General features: G+C 58.7%; 5 protein-coding genes across 9 annotated transcripts in view; 2 read left to right on the forward strand and 3 right to left on the reverse strand.

The window, feature by feature from the left end:
* Positions 1 to 9,699, forward strand: part of SGF29 (SAGA complex associated factor 29) — a 31,468-nt gene extending 21,769 nt beyond the window's left edge. Inside the window, exons 3-10 of the mRNA XM_021700428.1 lie at positions 1,197 to 1,272; positions 1,949 to 2,021; positions 6,966 to 7,030; positions 7,895 to 8,024; positions 8,099 to 8,245; positions 8,481 to 8,516; positions 8,604 to 8,766; positions 9,492 to 9,699. Coding sequence (XP_021556103.1) covers positions 1,197 to 1,272; positions 1,949 to 2,021; positions 6,966 to 7,030; positions 7,895 to 8,024; positions 8,099 to 8,245; positions 8,481 to 8,516; positions 8,604 to 8,766; positions 9,492 to 9,608 — 807 coding nt within the window. The 3' untranslated portion in view covers positions 9,609 to 9,699. The remainder of the gene's footprint in view (positions 1 to 1,196; positions 1,273 to 1,948; positions 2,022 to 6,965; positions 7,031 to 7,894; positions 8,025 to 8,098; positions 8,246 to 8,480; positions 8,517 to 8,603; positions 8,767 to 9,491) is intronic.
* A 161-nt stretch (positions 9,700 to 9,860) lies between these two features.
* Positions 9,861 to 13,965, reverse strand: LOC110589844 (sulfotransferase 1A1). Of its 2 annotated transcripts, none has more exons than XM_021700477.2 (9): positions 13,797 to 13,965; positions 13,134 to 13,218; positions 12,249 to 12,432; positions 12,016 to 12,141; positions 11,827 to 11,924; positions 11,049 to 11,175; positions 10,855 to 10,949; positions 10,180 to 10,360; positions 9,861 to 10,055 (listed from the first exon to the last, which is right to left on the reverse strand). In XM_021700477.2, exons 3-9 carry the CDS (start codon positions 12,394 to 12,396, stop codon positions 9,943 to 9,945), a joined length of 888 nt encoding a protein of 295 aa, XP_021556152.1. In that variant the 5' UTR covers positions 12,397 to 12,432; positions 13,134 to 13,218; positions 13,797 to 13,965; the 3' UTR covers positions 9,861 to 9,942. The 2 variants fall into 2 exon arrangements, with proteins under 2 accessions (XP_021556152.1, XP_021556150.1); XM_021700475.1 differs by having other exon boundaries at positions 13,134 to 13,251; positions 13,797 to 13,834.
* A 543-nt stretch (positions 13,966 to 14,508) lies between these two features.
* SLX1A (SLX1 homolog A, structure-specific endonuclease subunit) lies at positions 14,509 to 16,558 on the reverse strand. Of its 3 annotated transcripts, XM_021700478.2 has the most exons (6): positions 16,371 to 16,558; positions 15,724 to 15,775; positions 15,297 to 15,635; positions 14,971 to 15,098; positions 14,716 to 14,803; positions 14,509 to 14,634 (listed from the first exon to the last, which is right to left on the reverse strand). In XM_021700478.2, the coding sequence occupies exons 1-6, from the start codon at positions 16,556 to 16,558 to the stop codon at positions 14,605 to 14,607; spliced, it is 825 nt and encodes a 274-aa protein (XP_021556153.1). In that variant the 3' UTR covers positions 14,509 to 14,604. The 3 variants fall into 3 exon arrangements, with proteins under 3 accessions (XP_021556153.1, XP_044771608.1, XP_021556154.1); XM_044915673.1 differs by lacking the exon at positions 15,297 to 15,635; XM_021700479.2 differs by lacking the exon at positions 14,509 to 14,634 and having other exon boundaries at positions 14,721 to 14,866.
* A 169-nt stretch (positions 16,559 to 16,727) lies between these two features.
* On the forward strand, positions 16,728 to 17,684 carry BOLA2B (bolA family member 2B). 2 transcript variants are annotated; one of them, XM_021700480.2, is made up of 3 exons: positions 16,728 to 17,075; positions 17,165 to 17,262; positions 17,548 to 17,684. In XM_021700480.2, exons 1-3 carry the CDS (start codon positions 17,013 to 17,015, stop codon positions 17,645 to 17,647), a joined length of 261 nt encoding a protein of 86 aa, XP_021556155.1. In that variant the 5' UTR covers positions 16,728 to 17,012; the 3' UTR covers positions 17,648 to 17,684. The 2 variants fall into 2 exon arrangements, with proteins under 2 accessions (XP_021556155.1, XP_044771609.1); XM_044915674.1 differs by having other exon boundaries at positions 16,869 to 17,075; positions 17,203 to 17,262.
* Positions 17,685 to 19,740: 2,056 nt separating this feature from the next.
* CORO1A (coronin 1A) lies at positions 19,741 to 25,364 on the reverse strand. Its single transcript, XM_021700470.1, has 11 exons — positions 25,264 to 25,364; positions 23,477 to 23,675; positions 22,175 to 22,297; positions 21,950 to 22,079; positions 21,663 to 21,847; positions 21,385 to 21,504; positions 21,073 to 21,177; positions 20,810 to 20,955; positions 20,636 to 20,693; positions 20,308 to 20,523; positions 19,741 to 19,967 (listed from the first exon to the last, which is right to left on the reverse strand). The coding sequence occupies exons 2-11, from the start codon at positions 23,672 to 23,674 to the stop codon at positions 19,863 to 19,865; spliced, it is 1,386 nt and encodes a 461-aa protein (XP_021556145.1). The 5' UTR covers position 23,675; positions 25,264 to 25,364; the 3' UTR covers positions 19,741 to 19,862.
* Between the last annotated feature and the right edge of the window lie 119 nt (positions 25,365 to 25,483).

Genomic DNA, 25,483 nt, shown 5'->3' on the forward strand with positions numbered 1-25,483 from the left:
ATGGTAGCGGGGCCTCGGTAGCCAGTCGGGACAGCAGCCGCCTGCCCGAGACAGCAGCGGCGTGAGTACGAGTGTGGGTGAGACTGCAGCAGCCGCCAGGCCAGGGAGAGACTGCAAGGAACACTCAGTCGGTCCCGCAGAGCCGGGATCTACGCTTTCCTAATTTATACTAGTCTGATTACCCGCTTCCGCCCTTCATGCAGTACTGTTCATGCCTTATAATAAATTTGTGTAAAACTGTTCAGCATAGAAATTAGCTGATGGTGAGCTAAATCAAGTTCTTCCTTGGGCCAGTCGTTTCCCGTCGGCGTTCCCGTCTGAGAATCTGGCCCCAGTTCCCCCCACGTTTGCTCATCAATACCAGTATCAGCAGATGACTTCTTGACGGGGGGCAGCTGAATCTTACTAGCGTTGCTGGTGTGTTACACCATGTTCAACTACGGTCATGGTGGAGTTCAGTTTCATTACAGAACAAGTTAGTGAGAATTACAGAGCTATTTGTTATGCCCTCCCAACAGAATTGGCGTGCCCACTTACCAGATATTGTATGGATGACATTTTTACTTTACAGTATTTTTACTTCATGATATTTGCTTTATTCCACTTGGCCACGATTCAGTTATTTCTGGGTTCTGAGTCAGCTGGGGACAAAGCCAGTCACCCTGTCCCAGCTCACAGGCTTGTGCTGAGACTGCTTTTCATTGTGTGTTCTATAGCAGGGCCCACCTCCTACCTAGGGGGAGCCCCAAATGGTACCCAAAATAACAGTCCTGTCTCTGCCAACTGTAGCTCAGGATGTCTTATTTTGATCTGTTCTTGGGTCAGGGCAGTCATAGTGCATTAATATAAATTACAAGTGGAGCCCAGTGTGGGGCTTGAACTCACGATCCTGAGATCAAGACCTGAGCTGAGATCAAGAGTTGGACACTTAACCGACTGAGCCACCCAGGCACCCCCACCCAGGTTACACAAAGACCCATCTCTTGGAGCCATACATCATGCAGTCCTGGGGCCCAGAAGGGAGCAGTCCTGGAAATGCCTTCCCAAACGATGTCCTTTGTAGTGGGATGTAACCTGAAAAGTAAGGGTCAGAAGATACTGGCATATACGTATTGCTAGCGCCTCTGGCCTGGGATGCCGGGGGCCACGGCAGGATAAAGGGCCGCCCTCATGCCCTGTTGACCTTATCCCTGCAGGAAGAGCGTTCGCGGAGTGAACACAACTTAGTGAACATCCAGAAGACCCATGAGCGGATGCAGACAGAGAACAAGAGTAAGTCACTGGGCTCAGAAGAGAAAGGGGAGGAGAAAGGGGGGTGGGCTGAGACCGGGAGCGTGGCTATCACTAGTTTCAGACAGGACTTTTGCATGTGTCTACATAATCCAAAACGAACTGCTCCTTAGTCAGTTTTCCCTTCGGCTGAGTGACCTAAGGTGACCCGGGAAACAGATGACAGACCACCTAGCACTAAGGAACCTTAAAATCCCTCAACTCTAGAGACTGGGAAGTCAGTGTTAAGGCTGCATCCAGGGGAGCCCTGTTGAGTGCACAAGCACCCCAGTTACCTAGTGTTTTCTAGAGAGAGAGCTTCCCTCCCAGCATCCCCTGCACATGCCCCAAAGCCCTCCTGCTCAGCCTCCTGGGTTGGTGCTTTCCAACTCTGAGCAGCTTTGAGAACTGTTGTCTGTTTTCCTGTGTGCTAAGAAATAGTTTCTGCGTGTGTCATGCTATGGCAAAGCCTAGAAAGTCCTCTGCCAAATGCGTGATGGCATGTGAACCATATGAAAACATGAACTCGTTAAACCCGGGGCATCGGCCTCGGGGCACTTCGAGCCAGCAGAGCTCACGTCTCAGTCCGTGGCCTCTGCACGCCTCGGGTGCACAGAAGCAGCCCCACAGGACTGCCAGCCACCCCCCTGCCCACCCTCTTCCTCTGCTCACTTTGCAGTCTCTCCCTATTACCGGACAAAGCTGCGCGGGCTCTATACGACCGCCAAGGCTGATGCGGAGGCTGAGTGCAAGTGAGTCCCGTCCCCTCTCCTTTGTCACCCACCCGTGTGCTGGGCTGCCGGAGCCTGCAGACCCCAGCCCCCGCCGCCTTTCCTGCCACCAATAAGCAGATTCTCGCTCCCCAGGCTGTCCCTTGGGGCTCCCGCTTTCCCTAGAACCCACTTTTGGGCCTCCCCTTCCCACTAGCTCTGCTGTTTCCTAGATGGCAGCAAGGTGGGGGCCGGACCCCGGCACAGCCTTTTACTATCAGGTGACCTGGAGCAGTCGCTCCCGCTGAGACCCACTTACCCCATCATTACAACAGGGATCATAACTGTCTACAGAACTGTCAACATAACACGAGATAATGTATATAAAGTGCCTAAGACCAGTGATTTTCACACTCTTTTGACTATAACCCATAGTAGGAAATACATTCTCTGATGTGGCTTCATCATGGTATTAAGACCTCTTCGTCATCTCTGTACTACTACCACTAAGGACTCCTGTGCGGCCCTACTGAGCCGGGTGCTATTCCAAGTACATTACGTACTTATGTAATGCTCAGAGCAACCGCAAGGTGGACGTTACCCCCATTTTACAGGTGAGGACACTAAGATACAGGGGGTTCCATAATCTGCTAAAAGTCACAAAACTAGTAAGTCGGGGAGCCCTGTTGTAGATCCAAAGTCCATATTCTTTAACACCATAATAGAATGGTGTAATGATCACCTTTCCACGGCACACACATATATCGCAGAACTGGAACAAGAAGTACAGTTTGTACTGTTACCGTATATATAGTCTGGGGTTTGTTTGTTTGTTTGTTTGTTTTTAAACGTTTTTTTATTATTTGACAGAGAGAAAGACAGCCAGAGAGGGAACATAGGCAGGGGGAGTGGGAGAGGGAGAAGCAGGCTTCCTGTGGAGCAGGGAGCCCGATGCGGGACTCGATCCCAGGACCCTGGGATCATGACCTGAGCCGAAGGCAGACGCTTAACGACTGAGCCACCCAGGCGCCCATGTTTGTTTGTTTTTAAGTGATCTATACACCCGACGTGGGGCTCGAACTCCCAACTGGAGATCAAGAGTTGCGTGCTCTTACCACTGAGCCAGCCGGGCATCCTGTGTTCTGTTTTATTAAATGCTGGTTGTTACCCCAGAAGTTAATCTCACAAGCCACTAATGAGTCGCGGCCTGCTATTTAAATACTGCCTTGCACGTGTGATGGTCAGCACCCTAAGCGTTACCAGTGGCTCCAGGAGCTTCCTCTCCTCCCATCTGGCCCTTCACAGACCCTGTCTTGTGCTCAAAGACCCTGCCTTGTACTCACGGTCCCAGATTTTCTTTGCCTGCCATTGTCTTTGTTCTGCAAATATTTGCTGGCACTTACCCCGTGCCTGGTGCTGGGCAGTCCCCATACAGAGACACGAGGATAGCGAGGACCCGGCCTACGAGGGCAAACAGTCTGGAAAGGAGAGGCACCCTAAGAAAACAGTGACCAGGACAGTATAGTTGGTGGGCCAGCAGAGGTGGGCTCACTGTGCCTGGGGGCCTGGGACAGCCACAGGGAGGAGGAGAGACTTGAAGTAGGGGGTCAGTAGGCGGACGTGGCAGAGGCCGTGGAGGAGTGTATGGTGGACATGCACACTGGGGGAATGAGAACCGGTCCTTTGTGGCTGGGGAAGGGCAAGGCAGGACTTGGAGGGCTTCCAGTAACTGGACTTTATCCTGGAGGCCATAGGGAGCCAGCGAAGATGTAAAGCAGGAGAAAAACCCCTGGCTGCTGGGGTAGGGCAGACGGGGTAAGATTCAAGGCCATTTAGGAGACCAGGCAGATGGTGATGGAATTGAGCCAAGACAGTGGCAGTGGGGATGGAGAAGCAAGGGTGGGTTCGAGGGCAGGTTCTGAAAGAAAATTGGGGGCCATTTGGGAGAGGGGAAGCTGAAGATTCCACGCTTTGCAGCTTAGATGGAGGGACCTGACAGGGCTTCCCATGGTGGGCTGGGGCCGGCTTAGGCGGGAGGAGACACCATGCCTTCTGATTGCTGGTGTTGTCTACCGGCTTCCTGGCCCACCCTTCCTGCCCCCTCTTCCCCTGAGGTGCACATTTGTCATCTGGCAGTTGTTGGGCCCTTTCGTGCTCATCTGCGCTGGAGTATGGCTTGCATAAGCTTGAGTGACAAACACATTTGAGAGTAAAAGGCAAAATGGTCCTTCCCAGCTTAATTGCTGGCAAAGTGACTGCTTCTGAAACCAGTTTGGTGTGGGCTCTTCTCTGGCATTGACCTATCTGGAGTTAAACATTTATAAGCTCCTTTCAGAATTGCAGGGTCCGACGTTTTGCAATTCTGCTGCCATTTCATTTTTCGACTCTGAAAAGTTTATCCATTCATCACTAGATACTGAGTCCCTGTCGGCACCAGGCGCCATGCTGGGTACGGGAGCGTGTGAGAGTGTGAAGGGCCAGCCCCGAGCATGGGGAGGCTCCTGGTCAGGGCGGGGAACACATGTCTCTGTGTGCTCCTGAGGCACTCTCCTGCACCCATGCGTGTCTAAGGAGATTAACTAAAACCCTCAGGAAACTGAAGAGGCACCTAGAGCCAGCTTCAGGAACTAGCCCGAGGCCCATGACACATTGCTGTTGTCTCTTCCATGTGCGCCAGGGGCTGCCCCCCAGCTGGTTTTCATCCTCCTGCTTTGCAGAAAATGGAAAAGAACCCCTGCTCTTTAATTTAACAGTTGTTCTCTTTTTTTAAAAAGGCCTTGAGTTGGCACACTGGCAGGAGGGATCAAAGGGGAACAAGATCAAAGATCCAACTTGCCATAAACAGGTAGCCATTCCCAGGTGGGAACAAATCATTTTCTAACCTTAGTGCAAAAGGCATTTCTCAACAGCGGAAGGGATGGTGTCCTCAGTGAGACTTTGGCCACAGACAGTGGATAACTCCATCACCCAGAGTCCCAGCTAGGGAAGATAGTTTTATGACCGGCCCAGCTGGTGCAGGCAGAGGTTCCAAGGGCCCGAACGACTCAAGGGCTAGAACGTCAGGTGCCCAGAGGAGAGAATGAAGGCCATGGTTCCGGGCCCTGGACAGCAGGTGGTTAGCTGGGACGCTTGCCTGGTAGTGTTCCAGCTTGCTGACCAGAGGTGCCGCTCTAGTCTTGACCTGTCCCGTCGGAAGGTGGTCTTTTCCAGTTTCTGCAGGGTTGTTCCCTTATGTAATTATTAAGTCTCTTATAGGAGATATTGAGATTATGTAAATATCCCATGTCCCCAGACTCTCGGCTTTGGCATCTGTTTATGATTCTTGCCTAAAACAATTGGGATTTTTTTTTTTTTTTTTTTAAGCTCCCCAGGGGAAGGGTACCTGGGTGGCTCCAGCGGTTGAGTGTCCCAACTCTTGATCTCAGCTCAGATCTTAATCTCAGGGTCGTGAGTTTAAGCCCCACATTGGGCTCCATGCTGGGTGTGGAGTCTACTTAAAAAATAAAATCAGCTCCCCAGGGGATTCTGATGTGCAGCTAGGGTTAAGATCCACTCCGTTACTATCTCACCGAGTATGGCTTAGGACATGCTGCATAAAACTGTTCTTCAGACAGGTGCAGCAGCGATGGTCAGACTCCAAGTTCTGTTTGGCTTCCTGGCTTTTACTCTGCTGCTGTCCTGGGGCCTGACTGCCCCACGTCCCCAGGCTTGCGAGCCTGCGGCACCTCTGACTGAGCCCTCCCTGCATCCTGTGCCCTCCACGCTGAGCTGTGGTGCGGCAGGCATCCTGCTCCGGATTGCCTGGCTCCCTCTGCCAGGGCTACCCCCCCCCACCCCGGCCTCCGGCCTCTGCCCGATGAGCTTCACAGGAGCCTGGGACACCCCCCTGGCCCACCTGCGAGGCTGTCATCTCCCTCCTGCCGAATGAAGGCCTTCAGAACCTCGGGGGAATTACTAAAGGTTGACTAGAGGAAGAGCCATGGGAGAAGAGGAAAATCAGTGACCCCAGATGGAGTCTGGGCTGCTTATTCCTATTGAAATATTCTTTGGGGGAGAGTCCTCAAGATCTAGGATAAAGAAACCTTTCTCCAGTGAGGATTGTGTTCCCTTCTGCTGGATTGCTTGGGCCCCAACCACCTTGGAACCCTGTAAACTGACTCCAGAGGTTTCCTGGGGCTGCAGCCTTTCAGAGACCAATCCCTTCCACCCCCAGCCCCACTCCGAGCCCAGAGAACTCCCCACAGTACTCTGGAGTGTCTCCTTTGACTTGTCCCAGCTTGGACAGACCCCGAGCTTTCACTTCTATCCTCCAAATCTCCAGACTGTTAGAGGCGGCCAGCACTGCTGCAGGGTTTCTTGAGGCTCTGTCAAATGCAGCCGGCTCTGCTATGGTTACCGCTCTGGGATCCTCTTGGATTCTTGGGCGTGCTACCTCTCACTACCTTGTCAGTTCTTTTATGCTTTTTAAAATGTAAAAACAGGGGCGCCTGGGTGGCTCAGTGGTTAAGCGTCTGCCTTCAGCTCAGGTCATGATCCCAGGATCCTGGGATCGAGTCCCACATCGGCTTCCCTGCTCCGCGGGAAGCCTGCTTCTCCCTCTTCCACTCCCCCGGCTGTGTTCCCTCTCTCGCTGTGTCTCTCTGTCAATAAATAAATAAAATCTTTAAAAAAATAAAATGTAAACACAGGAGCGAGCGCCTGACGGGCTCAGTCAGTAGAGCATGCAAAGCTTGATCTTGGGGTTGTGGGTTTGAGTCCCACATTGGGTGTAGAGATTACTTAAAAATAAAATCATAAATAAATCTTCTAGATAGATAGATTAGATTCGATAGATTAGATAGAAAGAAAGAAAGAAAAAAACAGGGCTTATAGTTTTCGGCAGTAGGGCTGGTCTGAGTTACCCAGCCTGCTGTAAGCAGAAAAGGAAGTTTGTGCTTTGTGCTTCATCCAGACCTCTTCTCCCTTCTCCCTTCTCCCCACCCTCAGCATACTCCGGAAAGCTCTAGATAAGATAGCGGAAATCAAGTCCCTGTTGGAAGAAAGGCGGATTGGTGAGTTGGAGACCAGCTTGGTGCTTCTTGACCAGGTCGAGTGAGGCTTCCTGAGACCAGCATTCGTGTCTCCCTGCAGGGGTGGGGGGCCTGTCACCACAGCCCGGTGTGCTCGTTCCATGGACTTCTGACGGGGGCGCGCATCTGGACAGCCTGGGTCTGGGGGGGAATGGAGGTCCTGGCCAGCGCTCAGAGGCAGGGGCTCCCAGTGTCCCTGTGCAGACCTGGAAGATTTCACCGGGCCCCCTCATGCTTCTCTCCCCCTTGTGCCTGGGGCAGTTGCCTCCTTCCCGCTACCCCCCACCCCCACCTCTTGCTGTGGGAAGCACCGGCTGCTTTGGGAGAGCCATCCTTCAGGTGGAGTTTACACAGGGTGTTGGCTTCCGAATCCCTGCAGACTGCCGTGGCTCTCCCATCTCTTACCCCTTCAGTGAGCCCTCAGTGGGCAGACAGCTTGCCCATCAGACATGTCCTACTGCCAGTTGGGTTTGCACAATGTGACTGGGTGTGTTGAGCCATGCCTGAGGAGGTCAGAAGTCTGTCCGCATTTGACAGTTTTTAGTTTTTTTTGTTGAATGACAGCATATACTCCTAGTAGAAAAGTACCCATAAGCCTACAGACAGCTCTCTGAAATTTTGGCTAACCCAACAAACGGATGTGACCAGCACCTCAGAACCCTTCTTTTGCCCTCGGTGCCCTCTGTGAGAGCAGCCTGGGACTCTCACCGTGGGCATCTGGTGGGTGGGCAGGGGTCACACTGGGCCCTTGGTGGTCACTCAGGAGGTGGGCTCCAGGCCAAGCTCCACTGACTGTGCACCAGTGCCCTGTCCCTGGTGCCTCAGGAGCGCGCTTCCTTCCCACAGCGGCCAAGATTGCGGGCCTGTACAATGACTCGGAACCCCCTCGGAAGACCATGCGCAGGGGGGTGCTGATGACCCTGCTGCAGCAGTCCGCCATGACCCTGCCCCTGTGGATCGGGAAGCCTGGTGACAAGTGAGGGCAGGCCCGGGGTGGGGGGAGCTGACAAGAGGGAAGGGCTGGGACTAACACCTTATTCCAACCCTCAGGCCCCCACCCCTCTGTGGGGCCATTCCAGCCTCTGGGGACTACGTGGCCAAACCTGGAGACAAGGTGGCCGCCCGGGTAAAGGCTGTGGATGGGGATGAGCAGTGGATCCTGGCTGAGGTGGTCAGTTACAGCCATGCCACCAACAAGTGAGTGGACACCCAGCCCTCGGTCCACTCTCCCGTTACACCTGCGCCGGCTGCCCCTCACCCCCGTCTGCAGGCTGGGAGAAGAGCCTCCCAGGGTGCCTGTGGAGACGGGGACGGTGTGTGACTCAGGCTCCCTGGGCTGCTTCCCCTCCCCACACCCCACCCCGCCCCTCCTCGTCGCTCTGATTTGGACCGTGCACCTCCCTGCATCCACCGTTTTCTCTTTGTTTTCCAGGTATGAGGTAGATGACATTGATGAAGAAGGCAAAGAGTGAGTGTGCTGGTCAGGGAGGGACCATGGAAGCAGCTGGAAAGGAGCCCCCTACCTGGCATGGGTTGACCTGAGCCCCCCTTTCAGGAGACATACCCTGAGCCGGCGGCGCATCATCCCACTGCCCCAGTGGAAAGCCAACCCGGAGACGGATCCTGAAGCCTTATTTCAGAAGGAGCAGCTCGTGCTGGCCCTGTATCCCCAGACCACGTGCTTCTACCGTGCCCTGATCCACACGCCCCCACAACGGGTAAGGCAGCTCCCATGGGAGAGACAGACCATGACGCCAGCACTGGGCTGAGCGGATGGGTCATGGGGTCACCTTCTCCTCCTCATCTTCTAGCCTCTCTGAGCTAGGAGAGTCCTACGTGTTGCCCCCTCTCTCCTGCTTACACTCTGCCCTGTAGGTGCCCTCCAGCCACGTCCCCTTGGGCAGTGCCAGCCAACCCCCTCTCCAACCTTCACAGTTCTAGCCAGCCCCACATGGAATGGGACCGATGTCCCTCTGGTCTCACCTCACTTTTGCACTGAGATGGGCAGCACCACACCCAGGGCCTGTTCTCCAACCTTGACTGTCGCACCACTGCCCTTTCTTCGTGTGAGGCTGTGCTCCCTCATGCTGGTGACCCATTACCTGATGGCAGCTTCAAGGCTGTTCTCCCCTCTTCCTCCAGGAGCCCTGCCTGCTGCTCTCTGCGTTTTTCTTGATCCCCTTAACACAGGGTCCCCAAAAGGCACCAGATCCTCCATGTAGAATCCCCCCACAGAGACAGCAAGTCTCCCTCCTCCCTGCTCTTTGTGCCCTGGCCCTTCGTTGCTGAGAAAAGGGCTCTGCCGTAGCAGGGACTAGGTTCAGAGTGAAGATGGGGACAGGAGAGGCTAGGAGCCCGTGGACCAGAGGTTTCCCATCAGTCTGGGCTGGGGGCCTTGCCTGGGGGTCTCTGACCAGCCCCTCCTGTCTTCCCCCCGTCCCAGCCCCAGGATGACTATTCAGTCCTGTTTGAAGACACCTCCTATGCAGATGGTTACTCCCCTCCCCTCAATGTGGCCCAGAGGTACGTGGTGGCTTGTAAGGAGCCCAAGAAAAAGTGAAGTGGGCTGGCAGACTCACGGTCTCCTGCCACCCTCACAGGGGAATGCAACAAAAGGTTTTGTGGCAAATAAATATTGTTCCCCTTTGCCCGCGTCTCCTTGGTTTTGTTTTTCCAGGCCCTTCTCCCCTTCCCCATAACAGGGCAAGTTCGGGAATTGGAGGCCGCAGGGTCGAGATGGCTTCATTTGGTCCCAGTGGGCATTTCCTTTTAGCTCAGGTTTGCTCTTTGCCTGCATTAAAGGCTCTCGGTGTAATACACATGGAATTTTATTTTTGAGGCTGGGGGCAGGTCACCGCAGTGGGGTCTTCGGCGTGCCTCCCAGGGAGCACCACTCACAGCTGGGTGAGGAAGCGGAGGCCGTAGCCCTCCATCTTCTTGGCATAGTCGGCGTCAAAGCGCTCGTTCTGGGCCACAGTGAAGGTGGTCTTCCAGTCCCCCGAGATGCCTGTGGACAGAGGGGAGGACAGCTGCAGGCCCCAGCCACAGAGCAGGCCCGGGTGGCTCAGGCCAACTCTCGCCTCCGCGTCCACACTTGCCTCCCCAGATGCCCGTCCTGCACGGGCACTCACCTTTCCTCATGAAGGCCGAAATGCTGTGGTCCATGACGTGAAGGGGTATGGTGCTGTAGTTAGTCTTGGAGTTGTTCTTCATCTCATTGAAAGACGTGTGCTGGACGATGAGATCCACGGTCTCCTCTGGCAGGGAATGCCCCACAAACTTCAGGATCTTCTGAATCTCCCTTTTGGGATTCTGGAGCAGCAGAGGGGCTCTTCAGTGGAGGTTGGGATTGCTCACTGAGCAAACAAAAGGGAGGGCCCCCCTAACTCCTCGGGGTCTGGCCACTTCCGCCTAGAGACCTCTCAGCCCCACCTCCTTGACTTGGGTCCTCTTTCCCTGGGGCACATTAGTTGCCCCTGCCCTGTGACCCTGAAATAAGCTCTTGTTTGGATCCTGACGGGTGAGCGCAGGGACGGTCCTCTTTCGTAACTGTGGCGGCAGGGAGAGCAACAGAGAATGCTGGCGGATGGCTCTGTGTTGCTGGGGTCTGAGATCAGAGCTATATGGCCTTGCTGCCCGGGTGACGCTGCAGCTCCAAGTCCCGGGCAGGAAGGCGGGCTGGGGGACCCGGGGGACTGGTATGGGGCTGCCAGAGGTCAGGCGGCCAAGAGGGCCTTGGCAGGTCCCTGGCAGGTTCCTGCTTCTCCACGGATGACCTGGAGGGAAGCAGCAGCAGGCGGCCTCACCTCTTTCATGTCCTCGTAGAAGAGATAGAGAATGGGGTGGGTGTGACTCAGCTCCCACCACTCCCGCACGTGCTGATACCAGGATCCATAGGACACTGGGGAGAGGGGCAGAGACATGGACACACGGCTGGTATTACTTTGGACTGGCTGCCGCTCAGCTCCGCCCCGCTCCTTCCTCCAGATCCGGGTCCCACCTTCCCCAGCCATGAACTTCTCTAGGAAGTTGTCCCAGGTGTCAGGGTCTGGGTGCACCTTGGCCATGCGGTAGAAGTGGTAATAGGAGACAGCCACATCCTTTGCGTTGCGGGCCATGTAGACCACCTGGAGGGACAGATGACCCCCCCACACACCCAAGCATCATCACCACACAGTGAGCCAGGTGGTTCCACCCTTCACAGCATCCCTGCAAGGGAAGTTAGCTCTTGGTCTGGCCAAGGGGGTAATAAGCTTAGAGGCTGACTTGCTTGTGGTCCCTGGAACCATACTTATGCTAATCTAATCCCCCTCAGTGCTGCCATACCCAGATTGGGAACAAGCTGTGCCAGATTCTCACCAGCCCCCTCCTCCACAGGCCTGGGGAGGCCTGCAGAGAAGACTGCCTTTCTCAGCTCTCCCCAGAGGAGTCTCCTTTTTTTTTTTTTTTTAAGATTTTATTTATTTATTTGACAGAGAGAGAGATAGTGAGAGCAGGAACACAAGCAGGGGGAGTGGGAGAGGGAGAAGCAGGCTTCCTGCCGAGCAGGGAGCCCGATGCGGGACTCGATCCCAGGACCCTGGGATCATGACCTGAGCCGAAGGCAGACGCCCAACGACTGAGCCACCCAGGCGCCCCAGAGGAGTCTCCTTTTCACTGACCCCCACAACAGGATGAAGCAGACCACCTCCTCCCCTAAGATGAGACCTTCCCAGCAGATAGGGCCAAAGCTGGGATGGCCCCAGCAGCCTCGTTCCCTGGCTTCCTCTACCATTCACCTTGACCTTCTGATCCAGCAAGGTCTGGGGGAGCAGAGCCAAGGGCAGGTGTGTCTTGATGAGTCGTGGAGCTGGTGTATCTTTCAGAACCTCCAAACCTATGCCATGGGGTAGGGAAAGTCTGCTGAGCTGGAGCCCAGTCCTGCCCCCTCCCTCTGCTCCACTGGTCCCCAGAGCCCCATTACACACCTGTGGGAACCCCTGGAACCTTGAACTCAAGGAAGGGTACCCGGATGAAGATGGGGGCCCTTTGACACTTCTGTACATCACCGCCTTGGTAGATCATGTCCAGGATCTCACTCACCCAGGTGGTGCCTGGAGAGCAGGGAAAGGGTCGGTGAGCAGGGCTGAGGGCAGCCCCTTGCTGGTCCAACATAGGGGACTGTGGCCCAGGAGAGGGGTGGATGGCCCTCATCACCTACCAGATTTGGGGTAGGTACTGATAAGCAGGTCATCAGGCTGGGCTTGGAAGTCCTGCAGTGACCCCAGTGCCTCTGCAAAGTACTTGACGAGAGGGATCCCCTTCACATACTTCAGGGGCGGGCGCGAGGTGTCCTCGATGAGCTCCATGCTGCGGCGTCAAGGGCCGGAGTGCGGCCAACTTGCCTTAACAACATCACAACATGCCATCTATTGAAATCTTGCTTTAAGATGAGGGACTGCGGCTGACTTGCCCCTGCTCACAAAGCTAGTGGGTGGTGGGAGCTGGGCTTCAAACCCAGACGGAACGCTCATGCAGTGGGTCAGGGCGCCGGCTGCACCTTTGCTTTACCTGCAGGGCTTATTAAAATCCCCGAGCCTGAGGCCACACCCCAAACCAATTAAATCACTCTCTGGGGCCCAATCCCGGTTTTCCTGGAAGCTCCGGGAGACTCCAGTGTGCCCGTGAGCACTACTACCCTGGCGCCTGCCAGTTCTCCTCCTCCCACTACTTCTGCCGCAGCCCCCGGCCTACTGCACCGACCTGCTCTCCCTGCCATCCCTTTGAGCAACCTGGGCCCCTCGCGCATGGCAACATTTCAAAGGCCCGCGGGGCCTGTGATCCCACTTGCCAAACTGCACTGTCTTGGCTCAGGGATAAACACAGCCAGCTGAAAAACTTGAGCTTGTCTGGGGGGCCAGAGTCTGGTATGCGGATGAGCAAAAGCGGTGGGTCAATGGAAGAGGGAAGGGGGTTTCAGCTGGGGTTGTGATTGGCTGATTGAAATGGACCATCCAGAGGGAAAGGGCAAGGATGCCACTGCGGCAGCAGGAGAGAGAGAGGGGCTAGCCCTGCCCAGCCCAGCCCACCCCACCCAGGCACTCACCAGACCTCTCTGGATCTTGGTCTTGTGACTACTTCGTGCTGTGGCTTACTGGGTGCCGTGTGGTGAGTGCAGAACTGCTCTGGAGCTGAAGGGTTGTTAAACCCAAAGTGGGAGGGATCTGGAGCCAGACTCCAGGAAGGAAGGGTGGAGTTTAGAGTGGGAGGACCCGCCTATGGCTCCCCTCCTTAGCACCCCAGCAGGAGCCAAGCTTAGACTGGCCTGAAAACCCAAGACGTGAGTTTGGTGTGTAGAAAATAAAGGGAAGACTGAAACTAGACAAAAGAGCCCAGTAAGTTTTCACTTTTATTTTGGGGGTGGTTTTTGGAGCTGTAATCTTTGCTCCTGACCTGCCCTCTGAACTCCGACCCTACGCGGCAGGCCAACTGACAGCTTGTTTTTTTTAATTTTATTTATTTACTTGACACACAGAGAACAAGCAGGGGGAGCAGCAGAGGGAGAGGGAGAAGCAGGCTCTCTGCTGAGCAGGGAGCCCGACGCGGGGCTCCATCCCAGGACCCCGGGATTATGACCAGAGCCAAAGGCAGATGCTTAACTGACTGAGCCCCCCAGACACCACTGACAGCTTGTTCTGATGGAGCCAGCCAGTTTAGAGGGGGCAGAGTGGAGAGGAAAGGTGGCACTCTTGTGAGCAGGGCCACTCACCTTCCTGTGGCTCCAGGCCAGTCTTGAAGATGCCAGAGGTTCACGCTGAGAGCGGCCCCCACTGGTGTTCTAGCAGCGCAGGCATTCCAGAACTGCTAGTCTGACCTCTGACAAGGCCAGTACAGAGCCATGTGGGGGAGGGGGGGCTGGTTGACTGGGGTTGGGGCGGAGCAGAGGCGGTGCAGGCTTTCTGAGGCAGCAGGGAGACAAAACGGCAAGAACGCAGAGTCTCATAACTCTGGCAGTGAGTCCAGCTCCTGAGGATTTCATGGAGACTCATTCATGATTGGTGACAGAACCATGGCCCCCACAAGGTGCTTTTCTTTCACTGGGTTTAAAGGGGCTCCCAAACAGAGACAAGAAGGGGCTTAGAGAGCCACAGAGCCCCATAGGGTAGCATATCCCCTCACCCATCCCACTTTTGGCCTCTGTCCTTACTGTTTGGATTAAAGTCCAAAGTCAAGCTGGGCACTGGATTTGGATGGGCTCTGAGTCAAGGGTGTGAGTCTCCCAAGCACTCAAAGAATTGTGTGACGTCAGAAGCATACAGGGGAAAGCTGAGGCACATGGGCCTCCAGGAAGAGGAGAGCCTGGTCCAGGTGAGTGAGCGGTCCCTTCCCAGTCTGCTCTTCTCCTCAGGCCCCAGTGACTGGCAGGGCCTCTGTCTCCTAGCTCCAGCGCTGCCCCCCACCCCCCCACCCCCGCCCCAGCAAACACCAGAAAGTTCCCTTAACTCAGACTCTTTATTGTACTCAAATAAAAAGTGCCCAGACCCACAGGGGAGGCAGAGGGTTGGGGGCGCTGAGGATCAGGTCTCCAGCATGTCTGTCCAGTGTTCCTGTGGAGACAAGAGGACTGGTCAAAGGCAGCCTCGGGTATGGGGTGGGGTAGGGAGGCTGGGGCCAAAGCCACGTCTCACCTCTTCTAATTCCAAGTCTTCCTCTTCCTCCTCGGCTCCCATCCGGCACAGCCGGATCAGGTCTCCCCACAGCAGTGAGTTCCTACAGCTACCAAGGGGTGCAGTTGGTAGGAGACAGAGTCAGGATCACAAGCCTCCTGCAGGCTAGGCCCTGGGTGCCAAGATAAGGACTCAGCTGCCCTGGGGCCTGGACTTGGACAACCGGCACCATCCTCCCAGAGCTCGACCACGCTGGGGCGGGGGTGTTGGACTCACCCCGGGCACTGGCCCTCTAGGGGCAGAAGCTGCCCTGGCTCCTCTTGCAGGAACTCCTCTGCTAGGCAGATCACGTGGGCTCTTAGGTGGCAGCCAGAGTGGGGGCAGCACAGGGGGCCCTCTTCATCCTGTCAGAAGTGGCAGGCAGGTAAGAGAGAAAACCAGGAGGAATGATGTAGCTAACACTCAGAACTTCTAGTGACCAGACACTGTTGCAGAGGGCAAAGGGTCTCAGTGGGCCGCCCGATCCTTCAATAAACAGCTGGATCCCAAGTCGTTGGAACCCTGGGCTCGCAGCGACCTGGAGACGAGGTAGGGCGGCTCACCTGGAAGGAGCGCGCGCACAGGGCGCAGCAGGCCTCGGCGTCTTGGTCGGGCTCGGACTCCGGGTCAGCTAAGGGGTCGGCTCGGCGCCTCGAGGCCGAGGCGCGGGGCGGCGGAGGCCCGAAGGCCAGCGGCATGTGCGGCGGCGGCGGCGGGCACAGCTCACGTCGGAAGTCGGCGCGCAGCCAGCGCACAGTGAGCGGGAGGCGCGCCCAGGGCGGCGCGCGCAGCATGTGCGCCAGCACGCGCAGGTGGAAAGCGAAGGCGGCCTCGCTGCGCAGGCGCGGGCCTACGTGCGCCAGGCGGCGCGAGGCGTGCGGGTGCTGCCAGGCCCACTCGAACTGCGGGCGGGGAGTAGGGGCTTCAGGGCCGCCCGGTTAGGCCCCAAGCCCCAGCCCGTCCTCCCACCGCCCCCGTCTCCTTTCTTACCCTAAGGGCAGCCACGGCGGAAGGGAAGCCGTGCACGATAAGCACCATCTCCCTGGGGACGAGAACGAGCACGGGGCCCGTGAGAGCCCGCCCAAACCGGTGTCAAGCCGAATCTGCTCGCCATGGTTCGACCCCAGTCCTACCCGGGAGTGGAGTTCTCACGCCCGGCTTCAAACCTCGTCCGCGAGGCTCCGCCCGCCTCGTGGAGGTACGTCCCTTCGCACCCGCCAACCTCAGGCCCCGCCTCCAGCACAGGTACTTAACTGCCCTCCTCAGTTCCTCCCCCTTGCAGGCTCTCTCTTTACCAAACTCCACCTTGTTCATCAGCCCGCTGTCACGGGACCAAGCCTAGATCATCAGTCCCCTTCCTACCCAACCCCTTCCTTCATCCCACAGCTGAGTTTCACAGGGCTCCGCCTCCCCCCCAACCTCGCACCGCCCCCCCCCCCCCCACCCCCCCACCACCACGCACCTCCCCTGTGATAGGCCCGCCCTCGTCGCCAGGACCCCGGCCCCCGGCCCTGTTATCGACCACCACACGGGCTCCGCCCACTGGCCTGGCCCTGCCCCTCTCGGCAGGGCTCTCCTCCTCCGAGCCCCGCCTCCTCCTTGAAGCCCTCCTCCAGACCGAAACCGCTCCATCTTACCAGGGCCCGCGTCCGCTGGTCCGCCAGGCCCCGCCTTTTTTGCGGCCCCCGTTGTGCTGCTGGACCCGACGAGCAGGGTTGACGGTGAACCCCACGTAGACGCGACCCCGGTGCCGAGGGTTCAGGCAGTAGAGCAGGTAGACGCCGAAGAAGCGCCCGGGCCTCGCCGCGTCCCCCGCAGGGCCCATCGGGACTTGTGGGTTGATTGCTGCGACCTGTGACCTCAGGGAGGGCTGAGTTGCCAGGGCCGCAAGATGCTTGTCTCGGAAAAAGCGTTTGGGGGCGATCCCGAGGTACCCTAGAGGCCGCAGCAAATGCAGGTTCGCGCACCCTCTCCTGGCTGGAGTAGGGTGTCCAAACCGGCCCACAGAACCCAGGCTGCGATGCAGGCGGCGGAGACCTATTAGCGCCCGAATCCGTCCTGGAGCAGATTCTGATTGGCTGGCCGATGGTAAGCGCGGAAACCCAGGACAGTTGGAAAGCTGGGCTTGCGTGAGGGCGGAAGTGCCGGGTTTACGGACGCCTTAGGGCGGAAGTAGAGGCCTCAGCGGAAGTGGCGTCAGTAAGGGCGGAAGCAGTGTGGCTGGGGTCGGAGCTGGGGTTCCATCCCGGCTGGGCTGCCGCCCCTTCTGGGCCGCCGCAATGGAACTCAGCGCCGAGTACCTCCGGGAGAAGCTGCAGCGGGACTTGGAGGCAGAGCATGTGGTGCGTTGAGCGGCCTGGATTCTCCCAGCGAGGGGGAAAGCGCGCCTGAGGGGCGAATTTCACACTCTCCCCACCGTTCTGCCCCGTAGGAAGTCGAGGACACGACTCCCAACCGTTGCGCGTCCAGCTTCCGAGTCCTGGTGGTGTCGGCCAAGTTCGAGGGGAAGCCACTGCTTCAGAGACACCGGTGAGGCCTCGGGAATACCTCGCTCGGCGCGATCCCAGCGCTGGGACCCCAACCCAGGCCACTCCCCAAAACCTAACTCCCTCACCCCCGCCGGTGGGGCCCTACACCGTGAACCACGGCCCCAAGGATCCCGCCTTCGTGGCCCCTGTATTGAGACTTAGGCCCTCTGCCTCTTTGGTTCCCAAGTCCCGGGACACAACTTGGGGAGTCTCCTGGGTCACCCTACCTTCGGAGGCCGCAACTCAGGCCCCGGCCTTCCATTTCCTAACCCCATCTCTCCCCCAGGCTGGTGAACACGTGCCTAGCGGCAGAGCTTCTGCACATTCATGCCTTTGAGCAGAAAACCCTGACCCCAGAGCAGTGGGCCCGTGAGCGGCAGAAATAAGAGACCAAGGCCTGCACAGCCATTAAATTATGAATCAGGGCCAGCTTCTGTGTCAAGTGTGTTGTGTGTGGGAGGGATGCTGAGCTTGAGTCGAAAGCCTGGTTTCTCCCTGCCCTGCCACTCTGCATTGTCTTACCTTGGACAAGTCCTTCACACACAGGCCTCCGTGTCTCTGCTTATAAAATGAAAGTTCTATCCTTAAAGCTTCTTCCAGGGCAGGCAGCACTGATCTTCTCCGTAATTCTTGGTCGAACCCTGGGAACACTGCTGCTATTCATTGGCCGTTACCAGGGGGTCCTGCCCTCTGCCGGTTTTCAAGATGCACAGATGGAAAAGTACCCAGGGTTTCAGGGCACTGGCCAATTTAACAGACTTCCCCCACTCCTCAACATCACCCTAATGTCAGAGGCGTAATAGAGGATCCCACACTTCCCTGCAGGTTAGCCAGCCCCTCGGGGTCTCAGGGGAGGCGATACCCCGGCAGGGACGCCGCGGCACCTGGAATGCTGCTGTTGTCTGGTTCACTGGAGAAGATCCAGTGGCCTGTTGGCCCAGGGCTTCATGTGGCCACAGTTGCCCCTGGGGAGACCATGAGGGTTTCAGGAATGGAGCTGCAGGCAGGAGATAGGGGTAGGGTTACAGCAGGAAAATAAGGCCACCTGGGCCATAAATTTGGGGCACATGATACCTGTAGTATCAATGTTAAAAGGTGCCAGGATTGGTAAGGCCTGGCCCAGATGCGGTCCCTGGGACCCAGGAGGGTAGCAGGTGACCCAGATGGGGCCAGGGCTCTTTGGGGGTGAAGGATTGCCGTCTTCAACCATCCCCCCCACTCTGCTCCCCTTTTCAGGGCCAGTTTCTTGGTCCCTAAATAACCATCCCACTTCCTACCTCCCTCTTGTTCCTGTCAGAGGGAGAATGGGCTAGTGAAGCTGGAAGTCATGGTGATGACAGATTAACCCTTCTGGGTTCCTGGGATCCTTTCCTGAACTTTCCTCGGTTCCCTCGGGCCAGGAGGAGAGCCAGTGACTGAGTGTACTCAAGTACGACTTCACTAGGAGGCCACGTCACCACCGCTGTGCAGGAGAGGCTCAGGGAAGGAATGTTGCTTTAAGAGGCCCACATTCCAGATTTTCTGCTTCTCTCTTTATCACACCCCTGATTGGATCCACCCACTGCGTTCACAGAGCTGCGATGCTATCCCTCCCCATTTTATAGAGCACCTGAGGCCTGGAGAGAAGTGACTGGCCCAGGGTCACATGGCTTGCGTAGAGATTGAGACTCAGATGGGCCGACAGGGACGTCCATGCAGCTGCCTCTCTAAGCAGATGTTTTTCCCCCATGTGCGGAAGCCAGGGGTGGTGAATGAGGCACTTAGTCCTTGCTGTGGTCCCTGTGTGGTATGAGGTGAGCTCTGCTGTGGCCAGGACACCCATCCCGCCAACCCAGCCCTAGCCCCACAGAGTTGGGCATCAGACACCCACATCTAAGCCCCCACTTGACAGGGCCTGACTGGGCTCTTCTGTCTGGGGAGGGTCCCAGAGTGAGGGACTGAGAGGCAGCAACATGGCAGGAAGACTGGGAACCAGAAGGGGGGACGGCTCATGACTCAAGGTCTGCCTCCCGCGGGCCCCTCTCATGCTCTGTGCTTCATGTCCTCGCCTGTAAACCAGGGTTCGGTTCTAAGCTTTGGCCTCACAAAAGATCCCCTGATTTTGCTCCCTTGGGCTTGCAACTTGAAATGTGTCCCGTAAGGGCCGCCTTCGTGTTACGTGAGTTCTGTCCCCACCAGCAACAGTGACAGCACAGTCGCATGCAGCGACCTGTGGTTGACCAGGAAAGGCAAATTCTGAGTCATCGGGAATTTTTGAGGCCCCAGGCAAGGGCCTTGCATAGCTCAGACCCTGCCAGCTCAACCAACACGAGCATGGGGCGGCTCCCCCCGACTGTGGCCTGTCCTTGTGGCCTGGGGTGCCCGGAGGTGTCCCCCCGACTCCTGCTGTGGGCCAATCTCATCAAGGCAACCGAGGGGGCAGCTCGAGGGCAGGTCAGTTCAACAGACCCAGCATCCAGGTGGCCATCGGAGTCAGAGGTACCAGAAAATAAAGCCATTTTATTATTATTTTTTATCTGCCATCGTGGCCTGAGGAGAAGGGTGCGAATGGCGGGAGGGAGGGAGGTGAGGCTGTGACCCCAGCTGAGGCCCGAAGGTCCTCTACTTGGCCTGGACTGTCTCCTCCAGCCTATCCAGGCGCTGCTGTAGCTCCCGCACTGTGGCCTGGAGCTTCCTCATCTCCTCCTCCAGCCGGGATACGGCGTCCTGGGGGGTCCAGTGCTGCATTAGTCCCAGCTCCATCCTGGGCTCCCCTCACCCGGGCCTCCCCCCTCTGCCCTGCCAAGAGCTCCGGGGCTGGCCCTTCTGTCTTTCAGCTGCTGCCCAGACAGCTGCAGGCCAAGAAACCTGAAACCTGCTTTCTGAAGCCTCGGGATTACTCGCTCATGGCCCCCAGAGGGTTGCTCCCCCTGCAGAGGATCCCCGACGTGAGTGTAGGATGGCCCAAACACCAGCCTCCTTCCGGTGGGACAATGACCACATCAGTAGCAGCCCCCGCCCTACGCGTCTTCCCGTCCTGACTCCCAGATTCCCATCCACTTCTCACCGAGTTGGGGGTCCCACTGGCCTCTGGTGCTGTCTTCCTGCGCCCGGTGTCCAGGCCCCGGTTGACTCTCAGCTCGCGGCTCTTTGGAGGCACGTAGCCGTCCTTGAGGGAAATGAGGAGGGGCCCGGCGTCCCGGCCCCCCAGCCACTCCTCGGCCGTGAGGGCGGCATCGGGCCCTGCAGTGGGTGGGTAAAGGTCCTCCTGGAACAGGTCCGACTGTGGGCAAGGCCAAGGCTGGTTAAGAGAGTGCTCGGGCCACACCACCACCCTGCAGCTGTGCGAGGCCAGTGCCTGGCCCAGGGCCCTGGAAGGGACATGGGAGCATCACCTTTCTAGGCACTGTCATGGCAATGGGCTCACACCTCCGCTCGTGCAGCTTGTAGAATCTGTGGAAATAAGAAGGTGAGCAACGCCCGTGGCATGGTTGGGCTGGAACCAAAGGTCCGCCTGGGGTCAGCGCTGCCCAGAGAGCATGCTCAGGTCAGGGTCAGGGGGCAGTCACCTGGCAATCTCACACTTGTTCACCTCCAGGCCACGTTTGGGCATGTAGCCCACGCCCCGCTGGGACTCCTTGGAACTGAACATGGAGAGATAGTGCAGGAACGGGGCCTCGGAAGTGATCTCGAAGTACCGGATAGAGCTGTCACCCTGCAGGCGGTGGGTGCAAATGCGGGGATCAGCACCACACAGTCCTGCAGCCGGGTCCTCTCCAAGCCCTCCCCCCGCCCCACCTCCCGCCCGCGAGCCCCTGCCCGACTGGGACACCTTGCCACAGAGGTAGACTATGTTGGTGTCGGGGTCGAAGAAGGGCAGCAGGACGCCACTGCTGGTGTCCAGTTCCTGCAGGGACAGCGGCTCCTCCAGGTGCTTCTGCAGGGATTGGGGAGACAGGGAACAATGAGCTGGGCCAAGTCGGGCCTGGCAAGAGCCTACTGGGCGGGGACTTGGGGAGGGAGAACAGCCAGTGGAGACCCCCATCCCATAGAGGGTAAACTGAGGCCTGTGGCTCTCTATGATCAGGCAAGTGGCAGGGCAGGGACTAAGAGCCCATCTCTGCTCCCCCTACCCGGCACTCACCGTGTCCCACAGCGCCACCTGCCGCTCACTCATGCGGCTGAAGCCTGTGGTCAGGATCTTTCCATCAGATACAAAGACTGCACGCACAGGCCGGGTCCCCTCATGGGGACGGTCCTTCTCCTGGAAGGAAAGGGAGGTAGCCAGTCAGGTACCCACACACACATCCTAAGCACCAGACTCCAGCCGAGGGCGACAGGGGTAGCATCCAGGGACCCGGCTGATGGTGCGTGGGAGGGCAAAGTTCCTAGGGTCAAGGGTCATGATTCGGGGCCACTCACAGCGATGATGGTGCCTTTGCGGGGCTCGATGATGCGCACGTGCTTGTCCCGGCAGGAGGTGCAGATGAGGGCGCCGTCTCGGCTCCAGTCCACGCTGTAGATTGTGTCCGGGTGCACGTCGGAGCCGAGCGTCAACACGGCCGCCCCAGTGCCCACGTCCCACACCAGGATCACGTTGTCACAACCTGGGTGATAGCCCCAGTGTTAGAAGCCCTGAGCCTCCCTCCCTTGCTGTCTGGCGACCGGCCTACCCCTCTCCCCTCTCCCTCCACCCCTCCCCCAGGCACCTGCACTGAGCAGCACGTTCTGGGCTGTGGGGTGCCACACCACAATGCCCACGCGCTTGGTGTGGCCCTCCAGGGTGACGACGGGCTCCCGCAGGGGCAGTGTCAGGCCCCCGTCAGGGATCTCCCACACCTGCAGAGAAGGGGCCAGTGAGACTTGGGGGCTCCCCACGGCAGACCCAGTGCTGGAGCTCCCCCGGCCCTCGTGCCGCCTCCCCTGCCACTCACCATGACTGTGCAGTCCTCAGAGCCACTGGCAATGACATGATCATTGTGCGGGCACCAGGCGATGTCCAGCACGGGGGCTGTGTGGCCACAGACCGTGGGCACGTTCTTGTCCACACGTCCAGTCTAGGGGGCACAGCAGGGCCTCTGAGGGAGGGACTTTTGCTCTCCCAACCTGATCCAGCTCCCCCCACACCCCTTCAGCGAGGCACAGAGAGGAAGGCAGCGGGGTCCCTGCAAGGTGGAGCCGGGGGCCTAGGGCAGGAGGGTTTGGTCCTCTGCTCCAGACCCAGAAGTGTCTGGGCATCTCGGAAGGACTGGCCACAGGTAATGCAGGATGGGGCTGCGGGGCTGGGTACCAGGGGGCGCACTGGGCCCTGGTCCTGCCTCACTGGCAGACCCTGACCAAAGCCATGACATCTCTGCCCCCACCCACTTCTCACCAATGCCCGGGGGCCGGCACTCCCACCCCAGCTTCCCCAACGGAGGCTTTCCTGGGGATGAGAGGCCAAGGCCCTGGGCAGGAGAGGTTGTATTCAGGTTAGGGTTCCCCAGGGAAGTGTGGGGATGGGCAGGGGTGCTTCCAACAGGATAGGGACCAGGGAAGTCTGTCCTAACTGGCCCCAGGCAAGAGCAGAGGTTTGGAAATGGTCGCTTCCGGGGACAGCTGCTGCCGCAGGGCTTCCTGTGTGAAGAGCGAGCCCAGCTCTCGCCCCACAACCACTTCCTCTTCTCTTGGCTTCCATCGGCCCTTTTAAGGTAACAACTTAGGGCCCATCTCCCCTTCCTGTCTCACCCCCCAAGAGCACAGGAGTGTGCTGGGGGTGGGGGTCAGCAGAGTGGAAGGGGGGGTGCGAGCAGGAGCAGAGGGGAGGCAGGTCAGGGGGAGGGGAGAGGGCCTCTTACATCCTCCCTGCCTGCAGCCGGGGGCTGGGGGAGGCTCTCTGGGGCTGAGATGGGGGGGGGCCCAGGCCCAGAGCCCCTCCCACCCTGAGAGCACCGCTGGGTCTGCCCGGACCCCATGGAGCCTTCTCTGTGCTCCGGAGGGGATGAGGCCCCGGGTCTGCTGGACTCGCTGTGTGACCTTTCTGGTGTCACCTGAGCTTCAGTTTCCACGAGACCACTGCACGTAGGAGCTGGAGGAGGCGGAAGGCTCATGTGGCCCAGCTCAGTTTTACAGCTGACAGCGCTGCAGCCCAAGAAGGCTTGGTGACAGTCACCTAATCAGGACCCCCGCGGGGCCACTGGAGGACCAGAGGCCCCCTCAACTGGAAGACCGCTGCCCCAAGGGCTCTAGGGGCTCACCTTGCCCAGGGGCAGCACCAGGAAGGCCCCTCCCCCACTGGCCTCGCAGATCAGGGCCACGAACTTGGGGTTGACAGCACAGAAACCACTGTCCCAGGTGGTCTGTGAGACGCGCACGTCCTCATAGCACTGGTCGGCCTTGGCTGGCTGTCCAAACACGTGGCGGAACTTGCTGGAGCGGACCACCTGCCGGCTCATCCTGGAGGGACACGTGGATTTGAGGGCTTTTCTCCCTTCGGTCGACTCTGACCTTAGAGTGTCCCCCGTGTCCCCCAGGACACCCCCCCAGCTGGTGTTAAAGGTCTCAGCTAACTTCCCCAGTACCAGCTCCCTGGGCTCCCTGGGCTCCCTGCCCCCTCATCCGGAACTGCCATCCTGTGTCCCTCTTGCTCGCCCTCCTCACCCCTTCTCACTGCTGGCCAACCCGCAAGGCCCACCTTCTCTGCCCACTCTGGGCCTCGTGTCTGTACCGTCAGCCTCTAGGGCAGAGCCCGGTGTGGGGTAGCACCAAGACCCATCTGTCGACTGCTGCCAGGCTCGGCCCCTCCTCTCCAATGGCTCACACTCCCACCCTCTGGGGGCCTCAGTGGTGACAGCCTGGAGGGTGGGTTCACTCAGGCACAGCAACCACACTTCACATCCCTCACACCCACATGGGGAGCGTCCTGAAGGCAGGGGCCCTCCCTCACCTTCTGCACAGGGCTGGGCATCCAGAGGGAAGCAGCATGTGGGCCTGCCCAGGAGGCAGGTCTCTGGGCTCCAGAAACAGGCAGATGGCTTGGGTCCCACTCTCTCCTCCCCACACCTCTGCCTCTCGAGTCTGCCTAAGCAGGTGCCCTTAAGTGCCATCTCCACCCGCTCTGGAACTATGCCCGGGAGGGGAGAGGCAGCGCTGACTTCTCTGGGGTCCCCGAGGATGGTTTCCCCCATCTGGCTGGGTGGAGAGCGATTGAAACTGCGGGGATTGCCTCCAGCTCCCCAGGCTCCAGGCCCCATCCTGACACCCAAGTGCATCCCCTTCCTGCGCCGTGTAGGGGCCATGCGGCTGGCTCAGAGGGCACCCTCCCAGGCCTCTACCCCACCTCTCCAGCTTCGCCCCTTAGACTACCTTTGGCCCTGGTCCTTCTCGCTGTCCCCCCAACCCCCCCACCCCCACCCCGCCCCAGCCTGCCCTGTGAGGCTTCAGGAGGCTCCGGGTCCACTTGCCCAGAAAGCAGGTGCGGAGCAGGTGGAGAAGCAGTCCAGGGGCAGGGGGATCAGTCCCAAGTGAGAAAGCTGGGCCTGGGGCGAGGGGAGCCCCAAAGCCGAGGTTGGGGGACCGGAAGCCATCGCCCCACCCTGCCTCCTCCCCCACCGCAGGTACCAGGCTCAGAAACCGCGGAAAGAGGAACTTGGTCTTTTCTTGTTTTGCTCTCAACCCCTTCCTGTCTCCAAGCTCAGGGCAGCTGCTCGGCTCACCCCACCCTGCCCCCACTCCCACCCCCACCCCGACGCCCATTCTGGCGCGAGCCAGGCCCCCGGCTCCCCCACCTCCATCTTGGCTGTGGTGGTCCCTCACCCTGGCCTGTGCACAGCGCCCCGGGACACGCAGATGGACCCTCCCACGCACACCCCCACCCCCCGGGCGAGTCCCCTGCACGCGCGGCGCGGACGGTTCTGTCCCCTGTCCCAGCGGCGCGCTGACAGCCCGTCCGCCCCCACGGCCGGCTTCCGCCGAGCTCACGCCTGCCCCACAGGTGGCCCAGGGCATCGATGCCCGGTCCCTTGCCCCGGGGACCCAGGCTTACCTGCTGCTGAAGAATGGGTGACCCCCCAAATGGAGGAGGGAGAGGAGGAAGAGGAGGAGGAAGGAGCCGGCGGAGCCAGAGACAGCCCGCTGAGGATGCTCTTGTCAAGACAATGAATGAGAAGCGGCGTCTGCCCGCCTCCTTAGGGGTGGCAGCGCCCCTTTGGGCGGAGCTCTTAAAGGGGATAGCCCTTCTCCGGGCGGAGGCACCGCCCCCCCCC

Source organism: Neomonachus schauinslandi, chromosome 5, assembly GCF_002201575.2.
Source record: "Neomonachus schauinslandi chromosome 5, ASM220157v2, whole genome shotgun sequence".
In the NCBI taxonomy this organism is placed as follows: domain Eukaryota; kingdom Metazoa; phylum Chordata; class Mammalia; order Carnivora; family Phocidae; genus Neomonachus; species Neomonachus schauinslandi.